General features: G+C 34.1%; 1 protein-coding gene across 1 annotated transcript in view; it reads right to left on the bottom strand.

The window, feature by feature from the left end:
• LRRIQ3 (leucine rich repeats and IQ motif containing 3) overlaps positions 1–19,850 on the bottom strand; it is a gene marked incomplete at both ends in the record, with an annotated part of 151,486 nt that overhangs the window by 52,697 nt on the left and 78,939 nt on the right. The window contains 1 exon segment of the mRNA XM_079721106.1: positions 13,510–13,616. Within this exon segment, the coding sequence (XP_079577232.1) occupies positions 13,510–13,616 (107 nt within the window).

The raw sequence follows: 19,850 nt of genomic DNA on the forward strand, positions 1-19,850 counted from the left end.
TGTTACCAAAGGGGAAAGGGTGGGAGAGGAGGGATAAATTAGGAGTCTGAGGTTAAAATATACACACTACTATATATAAAATAGGTAACAAGAACCTACTGTATAGTACAGGGAACTATACTCAATGTATTGTAATAACCTATAATGGAAGTAAATGTAAAAAAAGAATATATATATATAACTAAATCACTTTGCTGTATACCTGAAATTAAAACAACATTATAAATCAACCATATTTCAGTATATATATTTTTAAAGTACCTGGGAAAAACTGAAAGAAATGAAAAGCCACACATACACTGACCCAGACAGACTGCCTGCCCAGAAAAGACCCAAGAAGACCTTAAGCATTCACCCTGAGCTGAACTCAAGGCTCAGGAGTTCACTAAATAATAGGAATCTTCCATGCAAGTCTGCAAAGACTGGAAAAGGTGTCTATTTTACAAATGTCTAATTTTCAACAATCAATCACAAGGCATACAAAAGAAATAGGGAAACAAGGCCCATTCAAAGGACAAAAAATAAATCCCCTGAAACCATCCCTGAAGAAACACATATATCAGCCTTACTAGACAAAGATTTTAAAACAACTGTTTTAAAATTTGCTCAAAGAGACAAAAGAAAAATATAGACAAAGAACTAAAGGAAATAAGGAAAACAGTATATGAATATAAAAAGAATATCAACAAAGACACAGAAATAATAAAAAAGAATCAAACAGAATTCAGGGGGGCAGAAAAATAAAATAACCAAATTGAAAAAGTTCACTGGAGGGGTTCAAAAGTAGACATTAACAAAAAGAAAGCAGAATCAGCAAAAGTTAAAGACAGCCCATTTGTTATAATTGAGTCTGAGAAACAAAATGAAGAGAGAATGAAGATAAGTGAACAGAGACTAAGAAACTTATGAGATACCATCAAATGCACTGATATATGCATCATGGTAGACCCAGAAGGAGAAGAGAGAAAGGAGCAGAGAGGTTATTTGAACAAATAATGGCTGAACATCCCAAATTTGAGGAAATACATAAATTTGCAAATCAAAGAAGCTCTGTGAACTCCAAGGAAGATAAACAAAATCAGACCCATATTGAAAGACATTATAAATAAACTGTCAAAAGCCAAAAACAAGGAGAGCACCTTGAAAGCCAAAAGAGAAAAGTGACTCATCGCATACAAAGCATTTGCAATACAACAATAAGCAGATGTATCAGCAGAAACTTTATAATCCAGAAGGCAGTGGGATGATATATTTAAAGTGCTGAATAATTTTTTTTTAAGCTGTCAACTGAGAATTCTGTATTTAGTAAAACTATCTTTGATAGTCAATTTTATGTGTCAGTTTAGGCCATGGTACCCAGATATTTGGTCACACATTATTCTAGATGCTTTTGTGAAGGTCTATTTTAGATAAGATTAACACTTAGCAAGTAGACCATGAGTAAGGATATTATATAATAAAATAAAGACAAAAAAGACATTATATAATAAAATAAGGACATTATATAATAAAATAAAGACATTATATAATAAAAGGGTTGATTCACCAAGAAGATTTAATAATTATAAACACAAATGTGCCAAACATCAGATTTACAAAATATATGATGCAAACATTTACAGAATTGAAAGCAGAAATAAACAACTCTGCATTAAATAGTAGGAGACTTCAGTGCCTCACTTTCAATATAGGATAGAACAACAAAGAGATCAATAAGTAAACAAAGGAGTCTAACAAAACTATAGACCAATTGGACCTAAGAGACATATGCAAAACACTCTACTAACAAGAGCAGAATATACATTTTTCTCAAGTGCACATGGGGCATGATCCAGGATATGCAATATGTTAGGTTGTAAGACAAATTTTAATAAATTTTAAAATATTAAAATCATACCAAGTATACTTTCCAATCATAAGGAAATGAAAGAAATCAACAACACAAGGAAAACTGGAAAATTCACAAATATGTGAAAGTTAAATGGCACACTCTTAAACAGCCAATAAATGAAAGAAGGAATCACAATGGAAATTATAAAATATCTTGAGACAAACAAAAATGAATACACAATATTTTAAAACTTATGGGATGCAGTAAAATCAGTGCTAAGAAGGAAGTGTATGGCTGTAAATGATTACATTATAAAAGAAGAAAGGTCTCAAATGAACAACCTAACTTTATACTTTTTGGAACTAGAGGAACAAACTAAACTTAAAGCTAGCAGAAGAAAGGAAATAATGAATATTAGAATAGAAATAACCAAAATAGAATTATAAAAACAGCAGAGCATGCCACTGAAAACAAGATTTGGTTCTTCAAAAAGATAAACATGGACAAATCTTTATCTAGAAAGACTAAAGAAAAAAAAGAGATAAGGATCAAATAACTAAAATCAGAAATCAAAGGGGACATTATTACAATTTTAGAAAAATAAAAAATATTATAAAAGAGTACTATAAACAATGGTATTCAAATAAATTGGATAACTTAGATGAAATGGTCAAATTCCTAGAAACATGCACCTACCAGTATTAAATCATGAAGGAACAGAATCAGTAATCAAAAACTTCCCAACATTTTCCCCAAAAAAGTCAAAGACCAGATGGCTCTACTAGTGAAGAAGAATAAACAGCAATCCTTCTCAAATTCTTCCAAAAAATTGAAGAGCAAGGATTACCTCCTAACTCCTATGAGGTTACATTAGCCTGATACCTAAGCCAGACAGAGAAACTATAAGAAATGAAAATGAATATCCCTTATGAATACTGATGTGAAAATCCTCAACAAAATACTAGAAAATTCAAGTAAACAGCATATTAAAAATATTATACACCAAGAACAAGTGGGATTTATTCCTGGAATGAAAAAATGGCATGAAAATCAATGTAATATACATTAACAGAATGAAGGGAAAAAAACACACTATTATATTAATTCCGGAAAAAATTGACAAAATTCAACACCCTTTGATGATAAAAACACCCAACAAACAGGGAATAGGAGGAAACTACCTCAACATAATAAAGGTATATAAGAAAAAAACACAGCTAACATCATATTCAATGTAAAACACTGAAAATTTTTCCTCTGAGATCAGAAATAAGAAAAGGATGCCCACTTTTGCCATTGTATTTAATATAGTACTGGAAGTCCTAGCCAGAGCATTTAGGCAAGGAAATGAATTAAAACACATGCAAATCAGAAAGGAAGAAATAAAATTTTCTCTCTTCATAGAGTACATGATCCTATATGCAGAAAACCCTAAAGGTTTTACACCCACACACCCCCATACTCAAAATCCTGTCAGAATTAATAGACAAATTTAGCAAAATTACAGGATACAAAGCTAACACGCAAATATCATTTGTGTTTCTACACATTAACAATGAGGAATACAAAAAGGAAATAAAGAAAACAATTCCATTTATAATAGTATCAAGAAGACTAAAATATATAGAACAAACTTAACCAAGGAGATGAGCAGCCTGTACACTGAAACCTTAATGTGTTGCTGAAAGAAATTAAAGATGACACAAATAAATGGAAAGACAACCTGTGTTTATGAACTTGAAGACTTAATATTATTAAGCTACTATTCAAAGTAATCTACGAATTCAATGCAATCCCTATCAAGATCCAATTGTTCTCACACATACACCCCCATTTTAAAACTTACTACAAAGCTTTGGTAATCAAAACAGTGTGGCCCTGATATAAAGACAGACATAGAGATCAATGTAAACAGAATAAGAGGCCAGATGTAAACTGCACACATGGTCAAATATCTTTCAACATGGGTATCAGAACTATTCAATGGGGGAAGGACAATCTTTTCAACTGCATTCCATATGCAAAAAAGTGGGTTCCTTACTTAACACCATATACAAAAATTAACCCCAAATGGATCAACAGTCTAAATATAAGAACTAAAACTATAAAACTCTTAGAGGAAAACACAGGGTAAAAAGTTTCATGACATTGGATTGTGCAATGACTTCTTGGTTATAACACCAAAAGCACATATGACACATACAAAAAACAAATAGCCTGTACTTCATCAAAATTTAAAACTTGTGCATCAAAAGTAAAAAGGCAACCCACAGCATGGGAGAAACTATTTGTAAGTCATATATCTAATAAAGGATTGATATCCAGAATACATAAAAAATCATATAACTCAGCAACAAATATCAAACAATCCAATTAGGAAATGGGCACAAGATATGAATAGACATTTTTCCAAAGAAGATATACATACAGTAGATAAGCACAATAAAAGATACCCAGGGAGGGACCTTCAAGATGGTGGAGGAGTAAGACGTGGAGATCACCTTCCTACCCACAAATACATCAGAAATACATCTACTTGTGGAACAATGCCTACACAACACCTACTGAACACAGGCAGAAGACTTCAGACTTCCCCAAAGGCAAGAAACTCCCCATGTACCTGGGTAGGGCAAAAGAAAAAAAAGAAAAATCAGACACAGAATAGGGATGGTATCTGCACCTCTGGGAGGAAGCTGTGAAGGAGGAAAAGTTTCCACACACTAGGAAGCCCCTCCACTGTTAGAGATGGGGGGTGGGTGGGGGAAGCTTCAGAGTCACGGAGGAGAGCACAGCAACAGGGGTTCAGAAGGCAAAGCAGAGAGATCCCCACACAGAGGATCAGGACTGATCAGCACTCACCAGCCTGAGAGGCTTGTCTACTCACCCACCGGGTTGGGTGGGGCTGACAGCTGAGGCTCGGGCTTCAGAGGTCAGATCCCAGGGAGAGGACTGGGGTTGGTTGCGTGAGCACAGCCTGAAGGGGGCTAGTGCACCACAGCTAGCCAGGAGGGAGTCCAAGAAAAAACCTGGAACTGCCTAAGGCAAGAGACCATTGTTTTGGGGTGTGCGAGGAGAGGGGACCCAGACCACAACCTAAACAAGCTCCAGAGACAGGCACAAGCCACAGTTATCAGTGTGGACACTAGAGACGGGGGCATGAAATGCTGAGGCTGCTTCTGCAGTCACCAAGGAGCCTGTGTGCAACCACAAGTCACTAACCATACCTCCCCTCCAAGGAGCCTGTGCAGCCAGCCTCTGCCAGGGTCCTGTGATCCGGGGACAACCTCCCCAGGAGAATACACAGCAAGCCTCAGGCTGATGCAATGTCAAGCTGGCCTCTACAGCCACAGGCTCACCCTGCATTCTGTACCCCTCCCTCCCCCTGGCCTGAGTGAGCCAGAGCCACCTAATCAACTGCTACTTTAACCCTGTCCTGTCTGGGTGGGAACCAGATGCCCTCAGGTGACCTACATGAAGAGGCAGTGCCAAATCCAAAGCTGAAACGAAGATGCTATGAGAACAAAGAAGAGAAAGGGAAATCTCTCCCAGCAGCCTCAGGAGCATCGGATTGAATCTCCACAATCAACTTGATGTACCCTGCATCGGTGGAATACCTGAATGGAAAATGAAACATCCCAAAATTGAGGTGGTGGATTTTGGAAGCAACTGTAGACTTGGGGTTTGCTTTCTGCATATAATTTGTTTCTGGTTTTATGTTTGTCTTAGTTTAGTATTTAGAGCTTATTATCACTGGTAGATTTGTTTATTGATTTGGTTGCTTTTTTCCTTTTTTTAAATATATATTTTTCTCCTTTTTCTCTTTTTGTGAGTGTGCATATGTATATTCCTTTGTGAGATTTTGTCTGTATAGCTTTGCTTTTACTATTTGTCCCACAGTTCTGTCTGTACATTTTCTTTTTTTGTTTTTTGGGTTTTTTTTACTATAGTTTTTAGCACTTGTCATCTATTGGTGGATTTGTTTTCTGTTTAAGAAAATGGTAATAGGAACATACATATCGATAATTACCTTAAATGTAAATGGATTAAATACTCCAACCAAAAGACACAGACTGGATGAATGGATACAAAAACAAGACCTGTATATATGCTGTCTACAAGAAACCCACTTCAGACCTAGGGACACATACAGACTGAAAGTGAGGGGATGGAAAAAGATATTCCATGCAATTGGAAATCAAAAAAAGGTGGAGTAGCAATTCTCATATCAGATAAAATAGACATTAAAATAAAGACTATTACAAGAGACAAAGAAGGACACTACAGAATGATGAAGGGATCAATCCAAGAAGATATAATAATTGTAAATATTTATGCACCCAACATAGGAGCACCTCAATACATAAGGCAAATGCTAACAGCCATAAAAGGGGAAATGGAAAGTAACACAGTCATAGTACAGGACTTTAACACCCCACTTTCATTAATGGACAGATCATCCAAAATGAAAATAAATAAGGAAACACAAACTTTAAATGATACATTAAACAAGATGGACTTAATTGACAGTTATAGGGCATTCCATCCAAAAACAACAGAATACACTCTCTTCTCAAGTGCTCATGGAATATTCTCCAGGATAGATCATATCTTGGGTCACAAATGAAACCTGGTAAATTTAAGAAAATTTAAATCATATCAAGTATCTTTTCCAACCACAGTGCTATGAGATTAGATATCAATTAGAGGAAAAAAATCTGTAAAAAATACAAAGACATGGAGGCTAAACAATACACTACTACATAACCAAGAGATCACTGAAGAAAACAAAGAGGAAATAAAAAAATACCTAGAAACAAATGACAATGAAAACACGACAAACCAAAACCTATGGGAAGCATCAAAAGCAGTTCTAACAGGGATGTTTATAGCAATATAATCCTACCTCAAGAAACAAGAAATGTCTCAAATAAACAAACTCACCTTACACCTAAAGCAATTAGAGAAAGAAGAACAAAAAAACCCAATGTTAGCAGAAGGAAAGAAATCATAAAGATCAGATCAGAAATAAATGAAAAAGAAATGAAGGAAACAATAGCAAATATCAATAAAACTAAAAGCTGCTTCTCTGAGAAGATAAACAAAATTAATAACCATTAGCCAGACTCATCAAGAAAAAAAGGAAGAAGACTCATATCAATAGAATTAGAAATGAAAAAGGAGAAATAACAATTGACAGTACAAAAGTACAAAGGATCATGAGAGATTACTACAAGAAACTCTATGCCAATAAAATGGATAACCTGGAAGAAATTCAAATTCTTAGAAAAGCACAACCTACTGAGATTGAACCAGGAAGAAAGAGAAAATATAAACAGACCAATCACAAGCACTGAAATTGAGACTGTGATTAAAAATCTTCCAAAAAACAAAAGCCCAGGACCAGATGGCTTCACAGGCGAATTCTATCAAACATTTAGAGAAGAGCTAACGCCTATCCTTCTCAAACTCTTCCAAAATATAGCAGAGGGAGGAACACTCCCAAACTCATTCTATGAGGCCACCATCACCTTGATACCAAAACCAGGCAAGGATGTCACAAAGAAAGAAAACTACAGGCCAATATCACTGATGAACATAGATGCAAAAATCCTCAACAAAATACTAGCAAACAGAATCCAACAGCACATTAAAAGGATCATACACCATGATCAAGTGGGTTTATTCCAGGAATGCAAGGATTCTTCAATATATGCAAATCAATCAACGTGATACACCACATTAACAAATTAAAGGAGAAAAACCATATGATCATCTCAATAGATGCAGAGAAAGCTTTCGACAAAATTCAACACCAATTTATGATAAAAATCCTGCAGAAACTAGGTATAGAGGGAACTTTCCTCAACATAATAAAGGCCATATATGACAAACCCACAGCCAACATCGTCCTCAATGGTGAAAAACTGAAACCATTTCCACTAAGATCAGGAACAAGACAAGGCTGCCCACTCTCACCACTCTTATTCAACCTAGTTTTCGAAGTTTTAGTCACAGCAATCAGAGAAGAAAAGAAAATAAAAGGAATCCAAATTGGAAAAGAAGAAGTAAAGCTGTCACTATTTGCAGATGACATGATACTATACATAGAGAATCCTAAAGATGCTACCAGAAAACTACTAGAGCTAATCAATGAATTTGGTAAAGTAGCAGGATACAAAATTAATGCACAGAAATCTCTGGCATTCCTGTACACTAATGATGAAAAATCTGAAAGTGAAATCGAGAAAACACTCCCATTTACCATTGCAACAAAAAGAATAAAATACCTAGGAATAAATCTACCTAAGGAGACAAAAGACCTGTATGCAGAAAATTATAAGACATTGATGAAAGAAATTAAAGATGATACAAATAAATGGAGAGATATACCATGTTTCTGGATTGGAAGAATCAATATTGTGAAAATGACTCTACTACCCAAAGCTATCTACAGATTCAATGCAATCCCTATCAAATTACCACCGGCATTTTTCACAGAACTAGAACAAAAAAATTCCAAATTTGTTTGGAAAAACAAAAGACCCCGAATAGCCAGAACAATCTTGAGAACGAAAAACGGAGCTGGAGGAATCAGGCTCCCTGACTTCAGACTATACTGCAAAGCTACAGCAATCAAGACATTACAGTACTGGCACAAAACCAGAAATATAGATCAGTGGAACAGGATAGAAAGCTGATAGATAAACCCAAGCATGTATGGGCACCTTATCTTCGATAAAGGAGGCAAGAATATACAATGGAGAAAAGACAGCCTCTTCAGTAATTTGTGCTGGGAAAACTGGACAGCTGCATGGAAAAGAATGAAATTAGAACATTCCCTAACACCATACACAAAAATAAAGTAAAATGGATTAAAGACCTAAATGTAAGGCCAGACAGTATAAGACTCTTAGAAGAAAAATAGGCAGAACACCCTATGACATAAATCACAGCAAGGTCCTGTTTGACCCGTTTCCTAGAGAAAGGGAAATAAAAACAAAAATGAACAAATGGGACCTAGTGAAACTTAAAAGCTTTTGCACAGCAAAGGAAACCATAAACAAGACGAAAAGACAACCCTCAGAATGGGAGAAAATATTTGCAAATGAAGCAACTGACAAGGTTTTTCCTCCAAAATATACAAGTAGCTCATGCAGGTGAATATCAAAAAAACAAAGAACCCAATCCAAAAATGGGCAGAAGACCTAAAGAGACATTCTGTAAAGAAGATATACCGATTGCCAATAAACACATGAAAGGATTCTCAACACCACTAATCATTAGAGAAATGCAAATCAAAACTACAATGGGGTATCACCTCACACCAGTCAGAATGGCCATCATCAAAAAATCCATATATACAATGGAATATTACTCAGCCATAAAAAGAAACGAAATTGAGCTATTTGTAATGAGGTGGATGGACCTAGAGTCTGTCATACAGAGTGAAGTAAGTCAGAAAGAGAAAGACAAATACTGTATGCTGATACATATATATGGAATTTAAGAAAAAAATGTCCTGAAGAACATAGGGGTAAGACAGGAATAAAGACACAGACCTACTAGAGAATGGACTTGAGGATATGGGGAGGGGGAAGGGTAAGCTGTGACAAAGCGAAAGAGAGGCATGGACATATATACATTACCAAACGTAAGGTAGATAGCTAGTGGGAAACAGCCGCATAGCACAGGGAGATCAGCTTGGTGCTTTGTGACCGCCTGGAGGGATGGGATAGGGAGGGTGGGAGGGAGATGCAAGAGGGAGGGGATATGGGAACATATGTATATGTATAACTGATTAATTTTGTTATAAAGCAGAAACTAACACACCATTGTTAAGCAATTATACTCCAATAAAGATGTAAATAAATAAATAAATAAATAAATAAATAAATCTACAAACAATAAATGCTGGAGAGGTTGTAGAGAAAAGGGAACCCTTTTGCACTGTTGGTGGGAATGTAAATTGATACAACCACTATGGAGAACAGTATGGAGCTTCCTTAGAAAACTAAAAATAGAACTACCATATGACACAGCAATCCCACTACTGGGCATATACCCTGAGAAAACCATACTTCAAAGAGAGTCATGTAACACAATGTTCACTGCAGCTCTATTTACAATAGTCAGGACATGGAAGCAACCTAAGTGTCCATCGACAGATGAATGGATAAAGATGTGGCACATATATACAATGGAATATTACTCTGCCATAAAAAGAAATGAAATTGAGTTAATTGTAATGAGGTGGATGGACCTAGAGTCTGCCATACAGAGTGAAGTAAGTCAGAAAGAGAAAAACAAATACCATATTCTAACACATATATATGGAATCTAAAAAAAAAAAAAAAAAAAGGTCATGAAGACTCTAAGGGCTAGACGGGACTAAAGATAGAGACCTACTAGAGAATGGACTTGAGGACACAGGGAGGGGGAAGGGTAAGCTGGGACAAAGTGAGAGAGTGGCATGGACATATATACACTACCAAATGTAAAATAGATAGCTAGTGGGAAGCAGCTGCATAGCACAGGGAGATCAGCTCAGTGCTTTGTGTCCCCCTAGAGGGGTGGGATAGGGAGGGTGAGACGGAGATGCAAGAGGGAGGAGATATGGGGATATATGTATATGTATAGGTGACTTACTTTGTTATTAAGCAGAAACTAACACACCATTGTAAAACAATTATACTGTAATAAAGATGTTAAAAAAAGAAAAAAAGATGCTCAACAGCACTAATGATTATGGAAAGGCAAATCGAAACCACAATGAAATATGACCTCACAGCCACTAGTATGGCTACTACTACTACAACAATAATAACAGAACAACAACAACAGCAGAAAATAACCAGTGTTGGTCAGTATGTGGAGTAATTCAAATTCTTGTGCACTATTATGGAGAATGTAGAACGTTATAGCCACTGTGGAAAAAAGTATGGTAGTTCCTCAAAAAAGTAAAATAAAATTATCATATGATCCAGAAGTTCCACTTCTGGGTATACACACAAAAGAACTGAAAGCAGGGTCTCAAAGAGATATCTGTACACCCATGTCATAGCAGCATTATTCACAATAGCTGAAATGTAGAAGCAACTCAAGTGTCAATTGACAAATGAATGGATAAAAATGTGGTACTTATAATGGAATATTATTCAACCTTAAAAAGAAAAAATTCTTAGATGTTACAACATGGATGAACTTTTACGACCTTATGCTAACTAAAATAATACAGTCACAAAAGGACAAATACTGTATAATTCTGCTTTTATGAGATACCCATAGTAATCATACCCATAGGAATTCTAGAAACAGAAAGTAGAATGGTGATTTACAAGAGCTGGGAGGAGGGGCGAATTGGGAGTCATTGTTTAATGTGTATAGTGTTTCAGTTGAAGCATATGAAAAGGTTCTGCAAATGGATGGTCATGATGGTTACACAATAATATAAATATGCTTAATGTACAGTTAAGATGGTTAAAATGGTACGTTCTGTGTTATATATATTTACCATCAAAATAATACAAGACAAATATAGATAAATGAGGGATATAAAATTTCAGATTAAAAAGCCACAATAAATTGAATTGAAAGAAAATCTACACAAGCAAACAAAAAAAAAAATATCTGAGCCAAATCACTGTGAAATTGCAGAACACCCAGTACAAAGATAAAATGCTGAAAGTTTTTAGTCAGAAGAGAAAAACAACTAACAGAAGTTCACACACATCAGACTGAGAACTGAATGGCAATGGACTTCTCAAAGGTAACACTGGAAGCTAGAAGACAATAAAACAATTCTGAGAAAATTCTGAAGGTTCTACACAGTTAAATCATCAATCAAACATAAATGTAGCATAAAGACATGTTTAGACTTCCAAGATTTTAAAAAATTTACCTCCTATATATAATTTCTCAGTAAACTAATGGAAGAAAGCACTGCATTAACTTAAGAAAATAAACCAAGAAAGAACAAGATAGAGAATCCTGGAAACAAGGATCACAACACAGCATAGAAAAAAATGAATTCTCGGGATCACAATTGAAGTGATATACCAAGATGACAGCTGTTAAGAACAAGTTTAGAAAGCAAGCAGTCCTGATTAAATCAGCAAATTAAGGGCTCAAGCAGATGTATCCTGAAAATAGATATATGTGGGTGTGCTTGGTGATAGTGGAGGTTTGACTCTTATGAGGTTTCCAAACAAGTTTTAAAAAAATAGTATAAGAAAGTAAACATATTCTAATATATTTTGTGATTCCGCTTTGAGTAGTATTTACATAGCCATAATAATAAAAATAATAAAAATTAATTAACCCCCAAATAGTGATAATATAATTCTATTGGGAGAAAAGAGGAGGGGACATGTTAAGAGTGTGTATTCGGGAGGATTTATAAGATAATTAAACCTCTATCTTTCACAGTAGAAATTGTACATAATATCTAAAATTGAAAAAGAAATTTTAGCAGAATAAGCATATTACTTGGAAATATAAAAGTAAATAACAGAAGAGTCATTAATAATTATTAAATGATTATTGCCTTGGGGTAGCAAGAAGCGTGAGTGGGGAGGTATGGAGCATGGGACTATTATTTTTCCTTCATTTCATTTTGGTTTATAAACCTAGGAGTTCAATAACTGGATTAAAATAAAATTACTTTTAAATAAATGATGCAGAGCTTTAGGAAATATATAAAGTACATGAACCTCATAAAGAAGTGAGGAAATAACAAACAAAGCCTGACAAATGAGGATCTAGTAGAGTTTGACCAGTTCACATACATAGAAGAAAAAAAATCAATAAGGATAAAGACACTACCATGAATTTTTAAAAAGGAAAAAAAATCAAATATTTCAGAATTAAAAGGATGGAGGGAGGGGAAAATGGGAAGTTGTTGTTTAAAGATTATAAAATTCCAGTTTTACAAGGTGGAAAAGTCCTAGAGATCTGCTATACAACACTGTGCCTATAGCTAACAATAATGTATTGTGCACTTAAAAATCTGTTAGGAGGGTAGGCCTCATACTAAGTGTTCTTGTCAAAATAATGTTTAAAAGGTTTAAGAGAAACCTTGAGAAAAGTTTTAAGACCTTCAGATTATTTTACAAAACTGTTTTTATGATTCTTCTGTGAAAGACAGAGGTAAAGAAAAGAATGTCATCTGATCATAACACATTTTATCAGAAGAAATTCTGCAAAAACAAAATAAAAACAGGTACACATATGATGAGCAAAATTTTATTAACAATAAAATGTATTTTTGTGTACAAAAAATAATTATCTTCAAAGCCTGAAGGACATTTAATATCATTTTAACTGAAATAATTTATATTAATTAATCTGATACTTGACAGATTTCCTGAAGGAGGTAACATACTGGCACAGCCATATGGGAACAAAACTATCAACTCAATATGGTTCTTGCTAATACTTACTTCTCCTAATTCCCAACTTCTACTCAAAATCAAGTCCTTCATATCCATGAAACAACTTTCTGCATATATATATTTATAAACTATTGAAGGAGATATGAATATTTTATCTAGAAGTCTCAACATGTATTTCATGGAGTCATATTTATAGTTCAAAATTAACATGCCCAACGTCTAACAAATTTAATTACTCTTCATCAAAATTTGTTCATTAAATATAATTTTAAAATTCATATAACTAACCTTTGAATGAGATGTCTTGGTTTTCCTGTTTTTAATTCATATAAAATAGAAGAAACATGTTTTCTCTGTTCACTAGAATATTTTAAATCAACAGGAGAATGTATATTCTGTGGAAACAAAATAAAAGCAATGACATAAACGATAATATCTCATATATGTTTTAGAGTTCTCAAAGAACCCTCACATGTCTTATAATACATTACCATAATTGACTTTTATTTAAAAAACAACAGCAAAAACCTGTGAGGTAGGCAGAGTTAAGAAAAGATGAAAAGAGTTCCATTATGTATGATTCTGATAAATTATCTTTCTATTAAGAGTTAATGATATACTTTGGACCATGTTCTAAGGGAAATTGAGAGTAAGGGGGACCTTTCAGGAGGGTGCCATGACAAAAGGAATCAGAGAGGAGGAGAAATAAAGAATAAACAAAGAGAAGCAAGATAATGTTGCCCAGGAAGCCTGATGGAAGATTCAGAGTAAGAAAGGAGGGACAAAATTATTTCACAGAATACTAAAGGATAGTAAAATAGGTAGAAATAAATGGGGCCAGAATTATCACAGGCCTTAAAAGTACAAATGGATCAGATATGTGTGGAAGGGATAATAAGTAGAATATTGATAAGGAGCTTTGTGTAAAGCAGAGGCACTGTCAGATGTAAACTATACAATGTCTGTAAACTGGTTGGGGATGTTTTAATAATTGATTCTGTGTTATCTCTCTTTCTCTTCCCAGACCATTCAGGATTGGTACAGAGGAACCAGGTCAATCAGGAATCCAGGCTCTTTCAAAATGTATCATCTCTTTCTTACTGCATCATCTACATGGCTTCCAGCCTCAAGATTTACTCATGAGTCAAGATAGCTACTACAGCATCAAACACTATGTCTATATTTCAGTCAGCAAGATGGAGGAAAGGATAAAATGACAAAAGGGCACAGGCCATGTGTCTTAAGGAACTTTCCCAGAGGCCCTTCCAAAAATTTCTGTTCATAACTCACTGACCTCCCACAGCTAAAAAGGAGAGGGTAAGAAATGCAGACTTTTAGCTAGGTACTTTACTTCCTGGAGTAAAATGGTGGGTCTGTTACCAAGAAAGAAGAGGACAGATATTTGTAGGCAACTAACAGTCTGCTACAGGAAATAAAAAAATCAGAATCTTGGGAAGGGACATATGTTTGTATCTGGAAAAACTTTCCCAGGATATTATGCTTTCCTTGATGAGAACCACTGGTCTAAATTCTGAAGATTCACAAATGTATATCCTCAGATAGATCTCTTTTCTGAGATGCTTGGTTCTGTATATTTGCTTACGGAATACTTGTACAGTGCTTATCATTTGCCATTATTTTAAGCTCTTTATAGATATTAATTTATGTAATACTCATAACCACCATGAGCTGTGTTCTTTCGCCCTGGAAAATCTCAAAGACACAACATACTCAAGAGATTTGAAGTCATATCTTTCCTCTAAGCCTATTAATACTTATTTCTAGTTGTAGTGAATAGCATTACCTTCATCCAAGGGGAGAAAAAGTCACATAAATTCTCTAACATGTGATAGCTGATAGAATTTTTAGACATAATTTTTTTCATATTTCCCCTGCCTTGACTGTCCACTTATCCAAACCCCCTTTACTCTACAATTTAGAAGAAACACTTGGATATGTGTCCTAGTCTCCTGTACTTAACTTTATGCCCAAATTCCTACACCATATAGTACAGATATATTTAATTAAATATCCTTGATCTTATTTTTATCTTTTAAATTTTATATGTAATGTCCTCTAATTGATTTTTTGAAAACATAGTCTCTATGCAGTGACTCATTGTGCAAGAATTTTTTTTAATGCTCATGATAGGTACTAGGTATTATCTCATCCTGGAATGAATCTGTTTTTATTCGTCTCTAAAAAATCCTTCACTGTAACTCTTACACAACACTATTTTCAGTCTTTACATGACAAAAATATTACTTTTTGCTAGAAAGACAAATAAATAGCTACATTTGAGTTACCGTATTCTCTCTATATTTAGAAATATTTTTAAGGTTGTCAAGAATAAATATAATAATACACTATCAAAACATGACAATATTTTAAATAATGTTGTTTCTATTTTCATTTGGGCTCAATCTTACTATTAAAACATGACAAAAAATGTAGACCACTGTGTTGCAATCAAATCTGTAACAATCAGTTCTAACTGCTTTTTCAACCTCAGATTTGTCCATCAATCTTCTTCAGGCCATATCATCATTCTTATATCTTCTTACATCTATGAATTTTGCTCTATTTTGGTAACTGCTTTCTGTCTTTCCCTCCTGACAATGCAATTCATCATATGTTAAAAAATCACCTCAAATTCTACTTCAGTCACAGAAATGGACCCTTTCTGTGCTCTAGATCTCACACTTATATTCTCCTCATGAGAAAATAATGAAAGTGGAATGAAAGGATATGTTCAACAATTCTGTTTCCACTAGTACTTATTTCTTTACACGCCCGAAAGAATAAGGAAAATTTTTTAAAGATATATATCTATCTGTCAAATCTGAGTATCCAGACTCTATCACAAATAAAGTTAATTTGCAGAATCATGAAATTTAAAAGCCTCCAAGTCAAATCAATAGCTAGCTAGTTCCTTTTAGAAATATATTTTCTTTAGTTTGCCCACTTAGCCGTTTTTATATACTATCCACATATAATTGTTTGTCATTATTTAAAATAATTTTCCCTTCCTTGGCTTTTATAAAAGAAGAACCATGACAGAGGGTGCATATATGATAGTGAAACAAATCTATAGAAAAATGATCAGAGTGTCTAAAGCCCTAAATGAACTGAGGCTTATACAAGCTGCCAACATAAAGAAAATGGAATGTTTGTTTTATGTACGGTAAGAAAAAAAAGAAAGGATGTGCCCATTTATTGATTGATCTTCCAAATGATAGAGAAAACAAGTTATGACAACACTGGAGAAAATCTAATATCTTGTTTTCAATAACAGAAAGGATATTCTATTAACTAAAGTGCCTTAAATTTAACACTGGTCTTCAATAATTTAGGAAAACATTTAAAGGATTTTTGGTAGCATTTAGAAAAGAAATAATCTCCAAGGAGCAACATATATTGAAAATAAACTAATTACATCAGATATAATTTTATTTTTAACAGGGTCAGAATTAATTCAGGTTCAAATATCCTTGATATGATAAACCTGCATTTTAGCAACATGTTTGATAAACACTTTCACTACTTATTGAAAGACAGTATGATTAGGTGGAGATCAAATATGTTGAGTTATCACATGGAAAAGAGTAAGGATTAATAAAATGATGCCAACCTGAAGGCAGATCTCTAATGTCTTGATATGTGGACATGTTCTTAGCCCTGTGCTAATCAAGTTATATGAATGATGTGAATAAAAATATAAAGAAAATGCTTATCAAATTTTCAAAGGGGGTGGTAAAAGCACAAAATCAGTTAATTCTGGACAAATTTAAAAGATTATTAATAGACTGGAGCAATGGGTCAAATTGAATAGATGAATATTAATAGGAATAAATATTGCAGTTGGGCAAAATGAATTTAATCACTACAATAATATGATTTAAAAACATGAATGATAAAAAATATTTTAGTTAAGAGTAAATTAAAAGTTCATTGTGTGATGACTTTATGCTGTATAAGCATTCCATCTAGAATGAGGGAAATGGCAATCTTACCATTTTCATATCTGAACCATAGCTGAAGTACTGTTTCAGGTCAGGGCAACATATTTTCAGATGATTATAGATAACCTGGAACATGAAAAGAAAGGAGCCTACCTACTGAATTATTTTTAAAGTAAGCCCTATGTAAATAAGCCACGTATAAATCTAGTGTAGAGAAGAGATAACAAAGAGATCCGGGCTTCTCACATCCTCCAACTGCCATCTTCCTCATCTTGTAAAATGATACCATTCTCTTATTCAAACCATAAAAATTTAGGATTTCATCTCTATTTTATCCGTTTTCTGGAACACTTTATCTAAGTCATCAGCAAATCTTGGCAATTCTACCTTCTGAATCTATTTCAAATCTGTTCACTTCTCTCTGTTTTCACTTTACTTCTCTAGTGTAAGCTATAATCATCCCTTCCAAACAGAAATAGCCTCCTATTGGTCTCTGCCTTAACCCTAGCTGTTACAAGATATATTTATATTTGTCAAAAGGTAAATATGATCATGTTTCTCTTTAGCTTTAAAATCCCATAATGGCTGTCCAAGGTGCTCAGTCCTTACTATGAGGTACAAAACGCCAGCAAAATATGGCCCTTGACTACACAATCAAACACATCTTGTGCTACTCAACTTTGTTCACTATACTCCTGCCACACTGAATTTCATTCAGTCCCTTGAACCCAACTCAACTAAAACAAGTTACTTCACACCTCAGATCCTTGTGTAAGCTCTTCCCTCTGCCTAGAACACTCTCCTTCCTATACTTTGCATGGCTAGCTTCCTATCCTTTAGGTCTTAATTGTAAATATTATCTCCTCAGATAAAAACATTCTGTAACAATCCTATGAGAAGTGGGCATCCTCCTATTATTCCCTATTTCAGCACCTTATATATTTAATTCATAACATTTATCACAATTTTATTTGTTTGTTTACTAGGGTTACATCTTGGTTTTTTTTTTTTCTTTTTCCTTAGAATCTAGTCCACAAAGGGCTAAGGACTTTGCTTATCTTGTTTACTCAAAGCCAGGGATTGCCCCTGGCACTCAGCAGATACTCAATAATTATTTGTTACATGTTGAATGAATAGTTCTAAAGAGAAGTGCTAGAAGGAATGAGTGAAGGTTTAGGAACTTTGGCTAACATAAAATAATATAATATAAACTTCATTTTATGGAAAGCATCTAACAACTAGACATAATTTTAAAATAAATTCCTAGCTTATATTTTTTAAAGGACTCTACCCCAAGTAACACTTTTCAATATTCTATTCTTTCATTCCTGATATTTTTCATACTCTATGGTTACTCCAAAGCATTTCACTGAGCAACCCTTTACAATTATCCTATCCCCTTCTTCTAAGCTCTTTATCATGTACATCAACACAGATTCTCTAAATTTTCTGAAGCATCTTTTACTTTATCATTTCTCAATACCCACAAAAAAACATAAACATAACCATCTGATATGAATAATCATGTATTTATTCAGGCACATGTCTCTATCTACCTACATCACAATGACAATGAAAGAACTCTTTTTTGATGGTACTGAGTGGAGAAGCTAAGAAAAAATCATCTATAAGAGGTATGGAAATAGGGAGAGATAATCTGTATATGATTAAATATCATTCAATCATAATGAGAAAAAATTTTTCTCAGAGTACTACTGAAAATTGGAATAGATTGAGGATCTATGGAGCTTCCTGTAATTGACAAACCAAACACGTACATGGTTGTAAAATATCCGATGGATGACTGGAGTAGATATTTAATTCTCCAAAGAGAAATGATAATTCATCATTTAATACTAAGGAGTGGTGACAGTGGTAACAATTTCCTCCAACTCCTTTCTAGACCAAGGGTAAATAATTTATGTCAAATTTTCTGTCTTTGAAAATCAGGATTCCTTTTCAACCCTTAGTGGTTTGAGTTTCTAAACTTAGGCTAGTTAGTGTTCTGAGGATGGTTTGGTTTTGTTTTCACATTATATATTATGCAAATCAGAGTCCTTTGACTTTAAAGGATATTATAAGTCTTTGATCAAAGCATATTGTTAACAGAGACTCATTGTTATGATATCTATTTATCCCTGTACTATCTATACTATCTTATACCCAAGCAAGCATTTGTTTTGTCTATATTATATATTATTCATTGTAAGTAGTCTCCATTTCAAGGATGATTCCAAAAACCTCTTTAGAATCACAGCCAAGACACCAGCCCCTTGGTATCCTACCCCATTTGTTGTTTTTGTTATTGTTTCTGTTGCCTTTCCTCTTCTCAGCCAAGACATCATCTTTAAAACTGCTAATCCAGATCTTAGGTCTTCTATATAATACTCAAAGACATAACTTTAGGAGTATGCTAAAACCGAAACGAAAAAAAGTTGTTCTTTTATGTCTGAATGAAAACCTGTTAGCTCTAGTGTTTGACTACACACCCTCTCATTAACTTAGCAAGCAAAGCCTTCACCAGAGGGGAGGCTAATGTATAGTGATCCATGTATTGCAAGGTCCACTTGATCTCTGCTTTAAAGAATAAGTGCTAGTTAACAGGAAAAACCATGGAGGAAGGGGCATCGTTTAAGATAAAAATTTTATGAGGAAAACGTTACTTTT

The sequence above is a fragment of the Hyperoodon ampullatus genome (assembly GCF_949752795.1).
Source record: "Hyperoodon ampullatus genome assembly, chromosome: 2".
Classification (NCBI taxonomy): domain Eukaryota; kingdom Metazoa; phylum Chordata; class Mammalia; order Artiodactyla; family Ziphiidae; genus Hyperoodon; species Hyperoodon ampullatus.